Below are 17,923 nucleotides of genomic sequence, written 5' to 3'. Positions count from 1 at the left end.
GCCCCAATGTCCTTTGTTTTAACTCTGGAAACCTGGATGGGGCAGGTTACATAGACTGTGTATCTATGGGTTTGGTTTTTATTTTATTTTGGCTGCAGTAACATTTTTGTCCCAATTTCTTTCCAGATGTAGGCGCTCGCCAGTTTATCGCTCTCGGGAGATGGCGGCACGTGCACTTGTTCCATTCCTTATGGTTCATGACATTACTCGGACTGCAGTGGATTTATTAAGGAGCCTACCAGATTCCAACAGGCACCCTGTACGGCAGAACCATGTCCACGGAACGCTTGTACAAGTAGGTAACCAGTCATTGGGCGTGCCAGCTGCCGGAAATATTTATATAATTATAAGAGGTTGGAAAGAGAGGTGGTGTTGGCAGAGGCGAAAAGCTTGTAGGCCTGTTGGTGCATGCCAGTTCTTCATACATTCCTTTTAAGAGGATGGTGCGGCAAGCTGCAATGGCAGCTACAATGTACAAGTCCAAGATGGTAAGGGAAGAATGAGCTGGAGGGCAGAGGGATCAGGCTGAGTTTTGTCTGTGTAGAAGCGCTGGTACTGGAAGCCGTAGGAGTTTATCAGTTTGCCAGGGTAGCTGGTGTATTGCCAACATGTCAGAGTCAGATAACAGCATAACTGCTAATTGCTGTCTTACCATATTACCGCCCCACAGCCTGGCAGATATTCCTGCATTTTAAACTTTTGAGAAGTGGTTTTATATTGGCCTGTATGTACAGTATGTTCAGTAGTAGTTTATATTTATTAACATTGGTGTGACCCTATTTATTGCCTGTTTGTATAGCGTTGGTGTGACCTTATTTATCGCCTGTTGTGTGTATATAACGTTGGTGTGACCTTACCTGTTATTTATATCGCACACACACTTTACACAGCACATTCGGGGTTATTCAGAGTTGTTAGCAAACCAAAAAAGTTAGCAATTGGGCAAAACTATGTGCCCTGCCGGTGGGGCAGATATAACATGTGCAGAGAGAGTTAGATTTGGGTGGGGTGTTTTCAAACTGAAATCTAAATTGCAGTGTAAAAATAAAGCAGCCAGTATTTACCCTGCACAGAAACAAAATAACCCACCCAAATCTAACTCTCTCTGCACATGTTACATCTGCCCCACCTGCAGTGCAGCATGGTTTTACCCAATTGCTAACTTTCTTAGTTTGCTAACAACTCTGAATAACTCCCATTATGTAGGGTCTTTCAGTCATTCACATCAGTCCCTGCACCAGTGGAGCGAACAGCCTATATTCCCCATCACATGGAAACACATTCACGATAAGGTAAAACAGTTTTTGTATTGTGAGAGCACCTATAGGAATCCACTGCGAGCATGGGTAGAACGTACAAACATCATACAGTTAGAGTCCTGGTTGAAGTGACCACAGGAACTCAGTACTGTGAGGCAGCAGTGCTAATCACTGCACCACTGTGCTGCCCATGGCAGTATCTTATAAAAAGCAGCACAGAGATTCCAGGCGGCTTGAAAGCACAGTTCCATAATAAGATACTCTGCATTTACCTCCTGATGCACTGGACGAGTAAAGGTGCACACACACTGGCCGAGTTTGGGCTCAAAGTACCAAAAGTCAGCTACTTTGAGCTCAAAATCGGCTAGTGTGTATAGGCCTAAAGATACAATACAGTAGTTCCAGGTTCCCTCGTGCTTTGAGGGATAAGGGGTATATTCAATTGAAGTCGGATCCATTCTGACATTCATTTGTCGGAATGGATCTGACCTGGGCTATTCAATGCAATCTCAATTTGACTTTAAAAAAAGTCGAATTAAGAAGCGGGAGCAATAACGGGGGAGTGGAGGAGACGGGGGGGGGGGAGACGGGGGAGAGCCGCGGGCAGACGGGGGAGAGCAGCGCTACAGCAGTGGGCAGCATAGCCGGAGGATGTCACAGCCGCCGCTCACGGCAGCGTCCATCCGGCTCCAGCAAGCGAATTGAGATGGTCGAAAAGGGGGCCAAAACCTTTCGGTTTTAGCCGCGTTTTCGAAACAAGCACGCGGATCAGCAGCTATTCCGCCGATCCACGTGCTTTTCGACAAGTCGAATTCCTCAACTTGTCGGATAATTTGGGGTTATATTGAATAGGTTGGAACCACTTCCGACCTAAAATAGTCTTTTCGACAGACGGCAGCTTTCGACTGCAATTGAATATACCCCTCTATCTATTAATTATCGGACTTTAGACCCGATAATAATAATTTCTTGATCGCCGCTATCTGTGGCAAAAAGAATTTAAGGTTTGCAAGGATGTATTCAAACACATATGCAGGGACAGAAGCTTCTAAAGGAGTAAGAAGTGACGTGATCGCACTCGCAACAATGTCACCTTTCTATTGGGACCCCGCAGCGCAACAGCACACGTAAAGTCTGTGACCGCAATTACATCCAGGGAACCCTTAATATAGCCCACAAATATTATTTGGTAGATTGGCCTCTAAGACTAAACTCTGCCTGTCTGTGCTCACACCAGATGGCAGCCATACAACATCGCTTTTTAGTTTGTGTGATGACATCACATGACATAAGGGGTCTGATCGCTGCTGTGCGTTTTTGCACAGCGGGCGATCAGATCTGAACAGGGCATGCGTATGCACCGCACTGCGCTGCCGCTTCGCACGGCTGCAACGGGGATCACTAGTCAGTGTGTGGGACCGTGCGAAGGATCCATTCGCACGGGCGTTCGCAAGGAGAAAGAAGCCGTTTGTGGGTGGCAACTGACCATTTTCAGGAAGTGTCCGGAGAAACGCAGGAGGGTTCAAGCGTTTTTTTTTCTGGGAGGGTGTCTGACGTCAAATCCGGTCCCGGACAGGCTGATGTGATCGCAGCGGCTGAGTAAGTCCTGGGCTGCGCAGAGACCAGTTTGTGCAGCTCTGCTACACATGCGATCGCACACTTGCACAGCGAAAATACACTCCCCCTGTAGGCGGCGACTATCTGATCACAGGACAGCAAAAATCGCTGAATTAGGCCCATCGTTTGGTATATTTGACTTCACATAACAGCACACTGGTGTGTTTAAAACATGAAATGCGGATTTATCTCGCTGACTGTGCTAAAAGCACAAAGGAACTTTTGAAATAATCTTTTCATTGCTGTCCTGAAAAGCTGCAGTGACTGGGGGACATCTTTCAGCAGGTATTCTAGTAGAAAGGGAGCCTGTCTCCTGCAGGCGGTGTCTTTGGCATTAGACGGGGATGTCGGAGAGCAAGGACAGATAAAGTGAAATATATTAATATTTCAGTAACAAATGACTTGCATGAAACAAGGAAATTGTTTATTCTTCTGACCCCCCCCCCCTCCTCCCAACCTCCCCAGCAGTCATTTTTCAGTGTTAGTGATCCTTTCAGGACTTGTGTATACAATTCTCCAGTGTTTTCTGATGTATGAAACAAATGCTACAGAGTTTAGAGGAGCTCTGAGTTGCGTGACTGCTCTGGTTTTATTGCAGCACAGCAGAATAAAGTAGGCCGGACCTGTTTCCCAACTCCGGAAATAACTCCCCATCCCATGTCCTAACAGCTCCAGAAATCCGCTTTCCTTCCACAGTATAAATTGTAAAATAACTTTTCCATATGATGGAGCAGTGCAGTTTATCATCACGTTTTCTCCCCAGCCTGCAAATGCTGGCTGCATCTGCAACTGATCTGTACAGAGATCCCAGTCTTCAGATTCAACCAGCACCTCCCCCCCACCCCCCACCCCAGTTACAAGACTTACAATCATGTTACTTTTATTTGCTAAACTTGAACGCATTTGACGTTTATGCAGTTGTTGTTCTTTTAACAGCAGCCGGACTTTAAGTTCAGTTTAAGCCCTCACTTCCCTTGTACAGGGTTATACTGTAATGTGTAAATTCAGTATACCTATGCCAACTGGATTGGAAAGAGATTCTTTTTCTTTTTCTTGCTGAAGTATACTGCCACATCCTCTGTCCAGGGAACGGGGCAGTGGGCTTTATAGTATGGTATTAGGAGTAAGGCCCAAAGAGGTCTATTTACTAAGCCTTGGGGAGAGATAAAGTACCAACCAACCAGCTCCTAGCATTTTTTCAAACTCTGGGTTTTTTCTTGGAACTAGCAGAATTCAGATACTTGGGGTCTTTTTACTATGCCTTGGAGAGAGAGCTAAAGTGGAGAGAGACAAAGTACCAGCCAATCAGCTCCTAACATGGCAGTTAGGGTCCGATTGGCTGGTACTTTGTCTCTCTCCACTTTAGCTCTCTCCAAAGCATAGTAAATAGACCCCAAGTATCGTAATTCCACTAGTCCCGTGAAAAACCCCAGAGTGTATCTGCCAGGGTCATATTCTGAGTAGGGGCTGCAGAAGCATCGATTACATAATCATACCTCTATAGCTGACAACACCAACACAACATATAGCTAGATTTAATACACTTCAATGAACACTGACATGTATAAGCACTTGTGCTTTTCTGGCTGGAAAGCATCTGTCGTTCAAAGCCACTGTGACAACACTCAGGCCTCCTCCTTAGCAAAGATAGATAAGTTTCTTTTCGAAGTGTCCTAATATACAGTGACAGTGCAGTACTTTGTCTCCATTTGTGCCAGTGAGCAACGATTGTCAGTATGTAGTCTGTATGCTGTACACTGGCGTATCTATAATAGGTGCTGTGTGTGCAGTACACACAGGCCCCACCACACATGCTGCCCCCCTTTCTTTAATACTCACCCCTCCGGAGTCCCGCGCCGATGCCACTGGCACTGGTAAAACCCTGTGAAAATTCCGCAGCAACCATTTTCATGGAGCTCTACGCATGTGCAGTAGAGAAATCACTGGGATAATGGCCGCCACACCATTTTCCTGGAGATCTGCGCATGCGCAGTAGAGTCTGAGCCCTCAAGAGCTCAGACTCTCCAGCGCTCCCGACGGAGAGGAGGAGGCAGCACATGGGCCTCCTCCTCTCTTAAAGCGTCCCTGATGCTGTACCCTGAATAATGCAGCTTTACAAGTTCTAGTCATGGCTGCTACTCCGTGTAACATGTTACTATATGAACATAATTATCCTTTGCTGTGGTAATAAAGTGCTAAGCCTTCAGTAACGAATTTGGTCATTTAGGCGATAAGATAAAGCAGCTGCAATTTTGTCATGAGTTCCTTATCCAGATGGGCATAGGCGTGCGCAGAACATTTTATTAGGGGGTGCACCATCAGAGGGGTGTGTTTAGCACCACCTACTGGGTGTATCTAGCACCGCCTATTGGGCGTGTTTAGCACCTTTGGGATGTCAGCTGTCGGTGCCGGTTTTCTGAGTGGTATCGTGATTCTGGCATCGATCACATGACTTCCCGCATCCAGACCACCGGGAAGTCGAACGCATCCCTTAGCCAGCTCCCTAGCAGAGCTCACACTTCACCAAAAACTGCTCTAAGTAGTTTCCATGATCTTATAATAAGATAGGGAAGGAGGTGCTCATCTACACAACAAAATGAAATAAGTTCAAACATCCTAACTGGCCTGAGTGATAAATTGTTGAACAACAATTCACTAATGTCACACTCACACACTCTAGTCAGCTCCTTATCTAAGAAATGAGTGGGATAACAGAAGTTTTTATTTTTCTGCACCCCTTCAACATTCATTTGCATGTTATGTGAAGGAGAATAAATATTGTTCACAGACTAGTACGTTTCAACATAGTGGACATTTACCAATTTTCGTTCCCCTATCCCATGGAAAAACAGTCTATGCTATTGGGAAATGAACACATTCAACCTGGGATCGATTGGGAACTAAAAGTGGCCCTTGAATAATTTCTGGAAGTGGCCTCACATGGGCGTCACCAAATCAACTATATGTGGTCCCAACAACAAAGTTGCCGGGATCAGTACATCACTATACCTGGATAAATCGGTGATAGGCAAGGCAAAAGTTGGCCATGTACCAAAGCAACTTCCCTCCAAACAAAAGTGTCCCAAACAGTGACTCCATACACCTAACCAACTTTTTAATCAGACGAGCCAACTTTCTCCAACTTGTGACGAGCCAACTTTCTCCAACTTTCTCCAACTTCTGCATGTTTTGAATAAAATTTGGTGGGGCACAGTGCTGCACAGAGTATATACCAGCTGGTTACTATACTCTATCCCCATCACTAGGGCGAAACATTTATTATAACAAAGTGATAAGAGTATCTGTGAGATACTGTAGATAGAGAGAGAGTGAGAGAAAGTGACAGAGAGGGGAAAATACGTGGATTAAGAGGTAAGGGGAAAATAAGTAGAGAAAGAGAGATAGGAGAGAGATAAGGATTGGGGGTGCTATATAAAGAAGGTGAGTACAGGTTCCCCCTGTTAATATGTCACTGGCTCTCACTACTTAAAAGTAGTCTCCCTGTCCTGTCGGTTATTACCCCTCACTGGAGCAGTCCTCAGTGAACCCTACGTTACTAAGGGTTCTATTTACTAAGACTTGGATGGAGATAAAGTGGACGGAGATAAAGTACCAGCCAATCAGCTGCTAACTAACGTGTCACAGACTGGGTTTGAAAAATGACAGTTAGGAGCTGATTGGCTGGTATGTTATCTCTGTCCACTTTATCTCCATCCAAGGCTTAGTAAATAGACCCCTTATTCCTGTAATGTGTAACTAAGGCATATATATATATATGTGTACTGCCCCAATATTTGTAAAATGTAATTTCTCAAACTTTGTGACTGATTAAGGGGAATAGCTACAGTTACCAGAACCTTATTCATTAGTAATTGTACCTAAATAGTCCCCTAGTGGGAAGACCAGGGCACGAGACAAAGACAATGCCAACACAAGAAATCACTGCAATCACTGCCCCTGGAGGAAATTAGCTCATGTAGCCGCAACGCTGCACCCGACTGTCCACCAGTGTAACTTTAGCTTCAGGGGCACAGCAGTTCCGCAACTATGGCGGCAGCATTACAGTAAGCGAATGGGACATTTTCTTATTGAGGAGCACTTTCTTGTGGACACGCTCAGTATCTAGTGACATTGCTGCCATGCTTAAGTGCAATCACTGCCTTTTATGTTCCCTCTCCTTTTTCCCGCTCAGTGGCATTACAGGGCATGTGGGGCCCTGGCAGCAGTCCAGGCCACATAACAATGGCATCCCCTGCACCCAGGGTTGCCACCAGATTTGTTGGGGCCAGTACAAATTAAACTGACAGGGCTCCCCACGACCACCTCACCCCCTGCTGCCGACCCGGTGGATGCAGAGGTGTTCCATGAGGCACTGGTACCCAGAACGAGTGCATGCTATGATGCACCCCTATAGTCCCAGCATACTCCAGATGCTCCTCAGACTTCACCACATACCCCCAAATCTACCTACATTAGGCTGACCATATTATCCCTTTAACCTGGGACACTCATAGATTACACCGCTTCTGTGGCTGCTTAAAACCATGTGAAATGCAGGCTTGTAGTCAGCCAGCCACAGAGCCTGTGTAATTCATGAGCGTCCCAGGTAAAAGGGATAATATGGTCAGCCTACCTACATGCCCACAGACATCCCACATAGTGATGATATTCCCACATTCCCTATGCATGCCTGTCAGACATACACAAATGCAATCAGGCCTCCACATATTGCATACATGTCTACTGTATGTACACGCATTTATGTGGCTCACCTGTTCCCCTCCTTCTGTCCCCGTTCCCTCTCATCTCATTATACTTACTCACCTTCCTGGTCCTCTTCATTCCTGACGCTGGGATATCACACCTGAAACGTAATGGGGGCTGGAGCACAAGCCGTGCTTATTAAGTGTACAACAAACACACACATACACTATGTATTTATATATATATATATATATATATATATATAATATACACATACATACAAACGCACACTTAAAATAGGAATATACAGTAATTAAAAAAGGAAAAATTGTGCTAACCTGCCATCCTGATGAATGATGTGGCACTGTACACTGTGTTGATTTTGTTGCTCTGCACAACCAGCCATTGTGTTGGTGGTACACATGGAGAAGAAGCAGAGTGTCCCTCTGCAGATGGTGGCAAGGGCACCATGACAAAGGGGGCAAGGGTACAGACTACAGAGTGGGGAAATATCAGAGGCATATATACTAGATAATGTGGCAAAAGTATAGATGGGAAAGTGGACAGAGGCACATGAGAAAGGGGGCTGAGGTACAGATGGGAGATGGGCAGAGGCACACATGGAGGGAGCAAGAGACACTGGCAGCTGACATAGGTGGTAGAGGCACACATGGTGGTACTGGGGGGGGAGGGAAGGTTAGAGGCACAGCTGGGGAACCTCTGAGTGTCTCCCTCTGTGCTGCCCAGTGCCCAGCCCGTGGAAGCAGATGGGGAAGGGAGGAACTGTAGGAGACCTGGGGGCGGGGAAACATGTTGTACACTAGTTTGTGCAGGGCTTGAAGTCTGAGGAGAGGGGAAACTGTAGTCTCGTACTAGATTGGTGGGGGAGGGTCACACAACCTCCATCTAAAACCTTAATCTAATGATCAGTGCCTAAAGGCCCATACACACTTGACGGTAAAATGAGCGACGTCATTAATTTCAGCCCTCATCAACGACGTCGTTCATTATATCGTCAAGTGTGTATGCATCCGACGACCACCGATGCGCGGCCCCGCGGGACGTTAACGACCCTCGCTTATCTGAGGAGCATGTATGCTCAATTTCCACTATGGTCGTTACCGACCAGAGACGTCGTTGAATGTGTATGGTGTGAACGACCAACGACCAAGCCACTGTTCACCAGCCCTGTTCCCAGCTCATTATTTTAATAAACTGTTCAGCTTGGATGCTTCAACGATGCATGGTCTTTGGTCTTTGGTCGTTGGTAGTGTGTATGCTCATGTCGTTTGCTCAGCTGTTCAAGGGAAGTTCAAGGGAAGTCGTTAACGACGTGTGCATCGCCAAGTGTGTATGGGCCTTAAGGCTGACAGAGGAGCCCGCTGGTGCTCATGATCTCAGCCCTGAGCTGCTTCTTTACTCACAATCTCAGGCAGACATCTGCTTGTGTGTGAGAAGCAGGCTGCAGCCACGATCATTAGCTCCAGCTGTACCCCTCTGATCAGCCCTGTTCTCCCGGTCTTCAGATGAATCCAGCTTCCCTTCTCCTCTCTGCTCCTCTGTCTCCCGGCTTCTCAACCCAGCTGGCTGTCCTGGCCGCTTAGCTCCGCCCACCTCCACCCTGTGTACTGTTCTAGTCATCCCAGCCACTGAGAGTCAGCCCTAGGTGTACTGTCTCCACTGGCTGCCTGTCATTTAACACAGCCCGGCCGCGCTGCTCACCCTCGGCTGCCTGTCATGGCTTGTGAAAACAAAAAAACACACGGCAGACAGGTGGCCTCACTTGTGCATCGGCCTCCCAGTAATCTTCCCAGTAGATACAGTGGCCAGTCCATCCCTGCACTCAACTAACCTAAAGGCTCCATGCTGCCCCACGAGACTGCGGGAAGCTGACAGGCAACCCCCGCGCTGCACTCAAACACGTCTTCATTCCTTTTAAGTGGCGTCCGTCCCAGCTCATTTTGCACTTGTTGTGGAGAGCGGAGTGACGTCATGCCGTACATTTACATCTAAAAGGGCAGCATCGTGAGATGGGGGGACAGCAGCGCCAGCAGTGAAAAGGCTGGCTGCTGCTGTGTTATTATAGATGATGCTAGCTACCTTGTCGCGGCCAGAGCGCCCTCTATGCGTGCCACCCTACTCGGCTGCGTACAACGTGAAATTATAGGGCCGGTGATGGCTGCAGTGCGGGCGGGGGGAGAGGAGGAATCAGCACGCATAAGCAGCAGGCATGTGTGAGGGGGTGCCGGACATTAGGGGGTGCCTGTGCGCACCAGGCAGCCCCCATGCGCACGCCTATGCAGATGGGACGGACTCCTTTATGACTTCAAGACAATAAAATAAACATCTGTGTATAGGAGGTGATCTTCATATGCTGGCCCGAGAATAATGTTTCCAGGCTTCGGGGTACACAATACAGGATTCAGTTGGAGATTTGGCTATGGATTTATTTTATTTTTTTAAATTAAAGATTCCTGGTTTTGGGTTTTTTCCCCGGGTTTTTTTAATTTAAGATTCCTGGTTTTGCTTTTTCCCCCCAGGTTTTATGTTATAAAATATATTCATATAGCGTCTGCATTTTAGTATACATTTTAGTATACATTGTATGGCTTGGATTCTATTGGTTGCACCACAGACACTTTTGTATATTCTGTCTTTAGACAGTGAAATCCAAGTGTAATAAAACATCATTTTCTCTACTGTAGTTAGGATTTTATTTGGCCCTACTTCGATTTATACCTTTACCCACCGATCTTTTGTCCATATTTTACTTTTTAAGGCTGTTTCATTTGCGTTAAGGTCTGCAGGACATCGTTTTACAATGTATGGTTTTTCCCCAGCTGTAGTAGGATGTGTGTGTGAGATTTGATTGGTTGGTTATTATGGGCGACTATGGGGTGGGCCCGGGCTAGGGCGCTCTGCAGCCCTGTTATACCGCTGTCTATGTGGAAACTATTGACAGGACAGCCCCTTGGGTCAATGTTTTTACCCACTGAGATTTTAGACCATAACACAACGCATTGACGCAAAATGCAGTCGTGTCTTTTGACCCTAACGATCTTAACACTCCCCCTAGCTTTTACCAATGTTTCGGGGTAATGAGATGCTTATTTCTTCAGACATTAAAAGAACATCATCCTGAGAATTGCTTCGGATTAACATTTTATAAGGTTGCAAGTAAAATAAGGGTATTTCAGGGTACGTAGTCACTCTATGATCACTTTTTTTTTAAGCAAAAACAAACCAATAGAGTCAACGGGCCTAATTCAGAGTTGATCGCAGCAGCAATTTTTTTAGCAGTTGGGCAAAACCATGGGGGTCATTCCGATTTGATCGTAGCTGTGCTAAATTTAGCACAGCTACGATCATTCACACTGACATGTGGTGGGACGCCCAGCACAGGGCTAGTCCGTCCCGCATGTCAGTGCCCCCCCCCCCCTCCCCAGAAGTGCAAAGGCATTGCACAGCAGCGATGCCTTTGCACTTCAAGAGTAGCTCCCGACCAGCGCAGCTTTAGCCACTCGTCGCTCCCCGGCTGACATCACGCAGCCGCCGCGGACCGCCCCTAAACGGTCCGGCCACGCCTGCATTGGCCGGACTGCGCCCCCTAAACGGCGGCTGAACGCCGCCGTCCAGACCCTCCCGCCCAGCGACCGCCTCTGCCTCAGAGGCGATCGCTAGGCACTGACAGCTGCCATGCGCCGGCGCATGTGCAGTTCTGACCCGATTGCTTCGCTGCAAGAAACTGCAGCGAGCGATCGGGTCGGAATAACCCCTCATGTGCACTGCAGGTGGGGCAGATATAACGTGCAGAGAGAGTTAGATTTGGGTGGGTTATATTGTTTCTGTGCAGGGTAAATACTGGTTGCTTTATTTCTCTAACGTCCTAAGTGGATGCTGGGGACTCCGTCAGGACCATGGGGAATAGCGGCTCCGCAGGAGACAGGGCACAAAAATAAAGCTTTAGGATTAGGTGGTGTGTACTGGCTCCTCCCCCTATGACCCTCCTCCAAGCCTCAGTTAGGTTTTTGTGCCCGTCCGAGCAGGGTGCAATCTAGGTGGCTCTCCTAAAGAGCTGCTTAGAAAAAGTTTTTAAGGTTTTTTATTTTCAGTGAGTCCTGCTGGCAACAGGCTCACTGCATCGAGGGACTTAGGGGAGAGACTTTCAACTCACCTGCGTGCAGGATGGATTGGATTCTTAGGCTACTGGACACCATTAGCTCCAGAGGGAGTCGGAACACAGGTCTCACCCTGGGGTTCGTCCCGGAGCCGCGCCGCCGACCCCCCTTACAGATGCTGAAGATTGAAGGTCCGGAAACAGGCGGCAGAAGGCTCTTCAGTCTTCATGAAGGTAGCGCACAGCACTGCAGCTGTGCGCCATTGTTGTCACACACTTCACACCAAGCGGTCACGGAGGGTGCAGGGCGCTGCTGGGGGCGCCCTGGGCAGCAATATTTAATACCTTTATGGCAAAAGAATACATCACATATAGCCATTGAGGCTATATGTATGTATTTAACCCATGCCAGATATCTAAAACTCCGGGAGAAAAGCCCGCTGAAAAAGGGGGCGGGGCTTATTCTCCTCAGCACACAGCGCCATTTTCCTGCTCAGCTCCGCTGTGAGGAAGGCTCCCAGGACTCTCCCCTGCACTGCACTACAGAAACAGGGTAAAACAGAGAGGGGGGGCATTTTTTGGCGATATTTTGATATATTTAAGCTGCTATAAGGAACAACACTTATATAAGATTGTTCCCATATATATTATAGCGCTTGGGTGTGTGCTGGCAAACTCTCCCTCTGTCTCCCCAAAGGGCTAGTGGGGTCCTGTCTTCGATAAGAGCATTCCCTGTGTGCCTGCTGTGTGTCGGTACGTGTGTGTCGACATGTATGAGGACGATGTTGGTGTGGAGGCAGAGCAATTGCCGATAGGGTGATGTCACCCCCCAGGGAGTCGACACCGGAATGGATGGCTTTGTTTATGGAATTACGTGATAATGTCAGCACATTACAAAAATCAGTTGACGACATGAGACGGCCGGCAAACCAGTTAGTACCTGCCCAGGCGTCTCAGACACCGTCAGGGGCTGTAAAGCGCCCTTTACCTCAGTCGGTCGACACAGACCCAGACACAGACACTGAATCTAGTGTCGACGGTGATGAAACAAACGTATTTTCAAGTAGGGCCACACGTTATATGATCACGGCAATGAAGGAGGCTTTGCATATCTCTGATACTGCAAGTACCACAAAAAGGGGTATTATGTGGGGGGTGAAAAAACTACCTGTAGTTTTTCCTGAATCAGAGGAATTAAATGATGTATGTGATGAAGCGTGGGTTAACCCAGATAGAAAAGTGCTAATTTCAAAAAAGTTATTAGCATTATACCCTTTCCCGCCAGAGGTTAGGGCGCGCTGGGAAACACCCCCTAGGGTGGATAAGGCGCTCACACGCTTATCAAAACAAGTGGCGTTACCGTCTCCTGATACGGCCGCCCTCAGGGATCCAGCTGATAGGAGACTGGAAACTACCCTAAAAAGTATATACACACATACTGGTGTTATACTGCGACCAGCCATCGCCTCAGCCTGGATGTGCAGTGCTGGGGTCGTCTGGTTGGATTCCCTGACTGAAAATATTGATACCCTGGATAGGGACAGTATTTTATTGACTATAGAGCAATTAAAGGATGCTTTCCTTTATATGCGAGATGCTCAGAGAGATATTTGCACTCTGGCATCGAAAGTAAATGCGATGTCCATATCTGCCAGAAGGAGTTTATGGACGCGACAGTGGTCAGGTGATGCGGATTCCAAACGACATATGGAAGTATTGCTGTATAAAGGGGAGGAATTATTTGGCATCGGTCTATCGGATCTGGTGGCCACGGCAACTGCCGGAAAATCCACCTTTTTACCTCAGACCCCCTCCCAACAGAAAAAGACACCGTCTTTTCAGCCGCAGTCCTTTCGGTCCTATAAGAACAAGCGGACAAAAGGACAGTCATATCTGCCTCGGGGCAGAGGAAGGGGTAAGAGAGGGCAGCAAGCAGCCCCTGCCCAGGAACAGAAGCCCTCCCAGGGTTCTGCAAAGCCCTCAGCATGACGCTGGGGCCTTACAAGCGGACTCAGGAGCGGTGGGGGGTCGACTCAAGAATTTCAGCGCACAGTGGGCTTGCTCACAGGTGGACCCCTGGATTCTGCAGGTAGTATCTCAGGGTTACAGGTTGGAATTCGAGAAGTCTCCCCCTCGCCGGTTCCTAAAGTCTGCTTTGCCAACGTCTCCCTCAGACAGGGCGACGGTATTGGAAGCCATTCACAAGCTGTTTGCTCAGCAGGTGATAGTCAAGGTACCCCTCCTACAACAGGGAAAGGGGTATTACTCCACGCTATTTGTGGTACCGAAGCCGGACGGCTCGGTAAGACCTATTCTAAATCTGAAATCTTTGAACCTGTACATACAAAAATTCAAGTTCAAGATGGAGTCACTCAGAGCAGTGATAGCGAATCTGGAAGAAGGGGACTTTATGGTGTCCCTGGACATAAAGGATGCTTACCTGCATGTCCCAATTTGCCCTTCACATCAAGGGTACCTCAGGTTCGTGGTGCAAAACTGTCATTATCAGTTTCAGACGCTGCCGTTTGGATTGTCCACGGCACCTCGGGTCTTTACCAAGGTAATGGCGGAAATGATGATTCTTCTGCGAAGAAGAGGCGTATTAATTATCCCTTACTTGGACGATCTCCTGATAAGGGCAAGGTCCAGAGAACAGCTGGAGGACGGAGTAGCACTAACCCAACTAGTGCTGCAACAACACGGGTGGATTCTGAATTTTCCAAAATCTCAGTTGACCCCGACGACACGTCTGCTGTTTCTGGGAATGATTCTGGACACGGTTCAGAAAAAGGTCTTTCTTCCGGAGGAGAAAGCCAGGGAGTTATCCGAACTTGTCAGGAACCTCCTAAAACCAGGGAAAGTGTCTGTGCATCAATGCACAAGAGTCCTGGGAAAGATGGTGGCTTCTTACGAAGCGATTCCATTCGGCAGATTCCACGCACGAACTTTTCAGTGGGATCTGCTGGACAAATGGTCCGGATCACATCTGCAGATGCATCAGCGGATAACCTTATCGCCACGGACAAGGGTGTCTCTTCTGTGGTGGTTGCAGAGTGCTCATCTGTTAGAGGGCCGCAGATTCGGCATACAGGACTGGGTCCTGGTGACCACGGATGCCAGTCTGAGAGGCTGGGGAGCGGTCACACAGGGAAGAAACTTCCAGGGAGTATGGTCAAGCCTGGAGATGTCTCTTCACATAAATATACTGGAGCTAAGAGCGATTTACAATGCTCTAAGTCTGGCAAAACCCCTGCTTCAGGGTCAGCCGGTGTTGATCCAGTCGGACAACATCACGGCAGTCGCCCACGTAAACAGACAGGGCGGCACAAGAAGCAGGACAGCAATGGCAGAAGCTGCAAGGATTCTTCGCTGGGCGGAAGATCATGTGATAGCACTGTCAGCAGTATTCATTCCGGGAGTGGACAACTGGGAAGCAGACTTCCTCAGCAGACACGATCTACACCCGGGAGAGTGGGGACTTCATCCAGAAGTCTTCCACATGATTGTGAACCGTTGGGAAAAACCAATGGTGGATATGATGGCGTCCCGCCTCAACAGAAAACTGGACAGGTATTGCGCCAGGTCAAGAGACCCTCAGGCAATAGCTGTGGACGCTCTGGTAACACCGTGGGTGTTCCAGTCAGTGTATGTGTTCCCTCCTCTGCCTCTCATACCAAAAGTACTGAGAATTATACGGCAAAAGGGAGTAAGAACGATACTAGTGGCTCCGGATTGGCCAAGAAGAACTTGGTACCCGGAACTTCAAGAGATGCTCACGGAGGATCCGTGGCCTCTACCTCTAAGACGGGACCTACTTCAGCAGGGACCGTGTCTATTCCAAGACTTACCGCGGCTGCGTTTGACGGCATGGCGGTTGAACGCCGAATTCTAAGGGAAAAAGGCATTCCGGAAGAGGTCATTCCTACACTGGTAAAAGCCAGGAAGGAGGTGACTTCACAACATTATCACCGCATTTGGAGAAAATATGTTGCGTGGTGTGAGGCCAGGAAGGCCCCCACGGAGGAATTTCAACTGGGTCGATTCCTACATTTCCTGAAAACAGGATTGTCTATGGGCCTCACATTGGGGTACATTAAGGTTCAAATTTCGGCCCTGTCGATTTTCTTCCAGAAAGAATTGGCTTCAGTTCCTGAAGTCCAGACTTTTGTAAAAGGAGTACTACATATACAGCCCCCGGTTGTGCCCCCAGTGGCACCGTGGGATCTTAATGTAGTCTTGGATTTTCTCAAATCCCATTGGTTTGAGCCGCTCAAATCGGTGGAGTTGAAGTATCTTACATGGAAAGTAACCATGCTACTGGCCCTGGCTTCAGCCAGGAGAGTATCAGAATTGGCGGCTTTATCATATAAGAGCCCATATATCTGATTTTCCATTCGGATAGGGCAGAACTGCGGACGCGTCCTCATTTTCTGCCTAAGGTGGTGTCAGCGTTTCACCTGAACCAGCCTATTGTGGTGCCTGCGGCTACTAACGATTTGGAGGATTCCAAGTTGTTGGACGTGGTCCGGGCATTGAAAATATATATTTCAAGAACGGCGGGAGTCAGAAAGTCTGACTCACTGTTTATATTGTATGCACCCAACAAGCTGGGTGCTCCTGCTTCTAAGCAGACGATTGCTCGTTGGATTTGTAGCACAATTCAACTTGCACATTCTGTGGCAGGCTTGCCACAACCTAAATCTGTCAAGGCCCATTCCACAAGGAAAGTGGGCTCATCCTGGGCGGCTGCCCGGGGGGTCTCGGCATTGCAACTCTGCCGAGCTGCTACTTGGTCAGGGGCAAACACGTTTGCAAAATTCTACAAATTTGATACCCTGGCTGAGGAGGACCTTGAGTTCTCTCATTCGGTACTGCAGAGTCATCCGCACTCTCCCGCCCGTTTGGGAGCTTTGGTATAATCCCCATGGTCCTGACGGAGTCCCCAGCATCCACTTAGGACGTTAGAGAAAATAAGAATTTACTTACCGATAATTCTATTTCTCGTAGTCCGTAGTGGATGCTGGGCGCCCATCCCAAGTGCGGATTGTCTGCAATACTTGTACATAGTTATTGTTACAAACAAATTCGGGTTGTTATTGTTGTGAGCCGTCTGTTCAGAGGCTCCTACGTTTGTCATACTGTTAACTGGGTTCAGATCACAAGTTATACGGTGTGATTGGTGTGGCTGGTATGAGTCTTACCCGGGATTCAATATCCTTCCTTATTGTGTACGCTCGTCCGGGCACAGTATCCTAACTGAGGCTTGGAGGAGGGTCATAGGGGGAGGAGCCAGTACACACCACCTAATCCTAAAGCTTTATTTTTGTGCCCTGTCTCCTGCGGAGCCGCTATTCCCCATGGTCCTGACGGAGTCCCCAGCATCCACTACGGACTACGAGAAATAGAATTATCGGTAAGTAAATTCTTATTTTTTACACTGCAATTTAGATTTCGGTTTGAACACACCCCACCCAAATCTAACTCTCTCTGCACATGTTATATCTGCCCCACCTCTCCCCCCCCCCCCCCCCTGCAGTGAACATGGTTTTGCCCATCTGCTAACACATTTGCTGCTACGATCAGGTCTGAATGTTCAAGACTTTTTTGTCGTGGTAGATAACATTCAACAGTTGAGTATAACTGAATATAAGTTGTCTGTAGAACATGTATGAAAGAGGTATGTTAAACTGAAATTATTAAGGAGAGACCTGGTAATATACACTGAGATTAGAATGTAATTTGAATGGGTTTACACACATTAGGGGTTACTTATTAAGTTATTACCAACAAACACACTGTAGGTAACACTGGACAACCATTTATCATCATGATAGATGTTTAGAAAAAAAAGTTAGGGAAACCTGCTTTAGATCACTGATCTGATCGCTGTCAACACATAGCGTTGACCTCTGGCCTTATCATTCCACAAACACCTTGTCCATCAGAGACGTCTGCAACAGCTTATTGCTACGTTAGGTCTGTGCCACTTTGCGCCTTGTTTTCTGCACTTTAAAATCAGTGAGTTTCAATGTCATCTGCATGGAATTCAGAGTTATTTTGCAGTCAAGTCAGCAGTAGTAGTCCTTGCTGAACTACAACTCCAAGCAAAACCTACTTCACTGTGGTTAACAGTTACAGGACCAGGGAAACTAATCATGTGTAGTCCTCTAACACTTGTCTGAAAAAGCAAAACTGGGGCAAAATAAATTTCACCCTGATTAACTAG

At 47.7% G+C, this 17,923-nt stretch overlaps 1 protein-coding gene across 5 annotated transcripts in view; it reads left to right on the top strand.

Annotated features, from left to right (window-relative positions):
* Positions 1-17,923, top strand: part of THADA (THADA armadillo repeat containing) — a 1,252,206-nt gene that overhangs the window by 815,132 nt on the left and 419,151 nt on the right. For all 5 annotated transcript variants that reach the window (XM_063918333.1, XM_063918332.1, XM_063918334.1 and 2 more), the window contains exon 29: positions 127-295. In XM_063918333.1, the coding sequence (XP_063774403.1) occupies positions 127-295 (169 nt within the window). The remainder of the gene's footprint in view (positions 1-126; positions 296-17,923) is intronic.

The sequence above is a fragment of the Pseudophryne corroboree genome, chromosome 4 (genome assembly GCF_028390025.1).
Source record: "Pseudophryne corroboree isolate aPseCor3 chromosome 4, aPseCor3.hap2, whole genome shotgun sequence".
Taxonomy (NCBI): Eukaryota; Metazoa; Chordata; class Amphibia; order Anura; family Myobatrachidae; genus Pseudophryne; species Pseudophryne corroboree.
The sequence above is the reverse complement of the archived record's forward strand: the minus strand, read 5'-3'. Positions and strand labels throughout refer to the sequence as shown.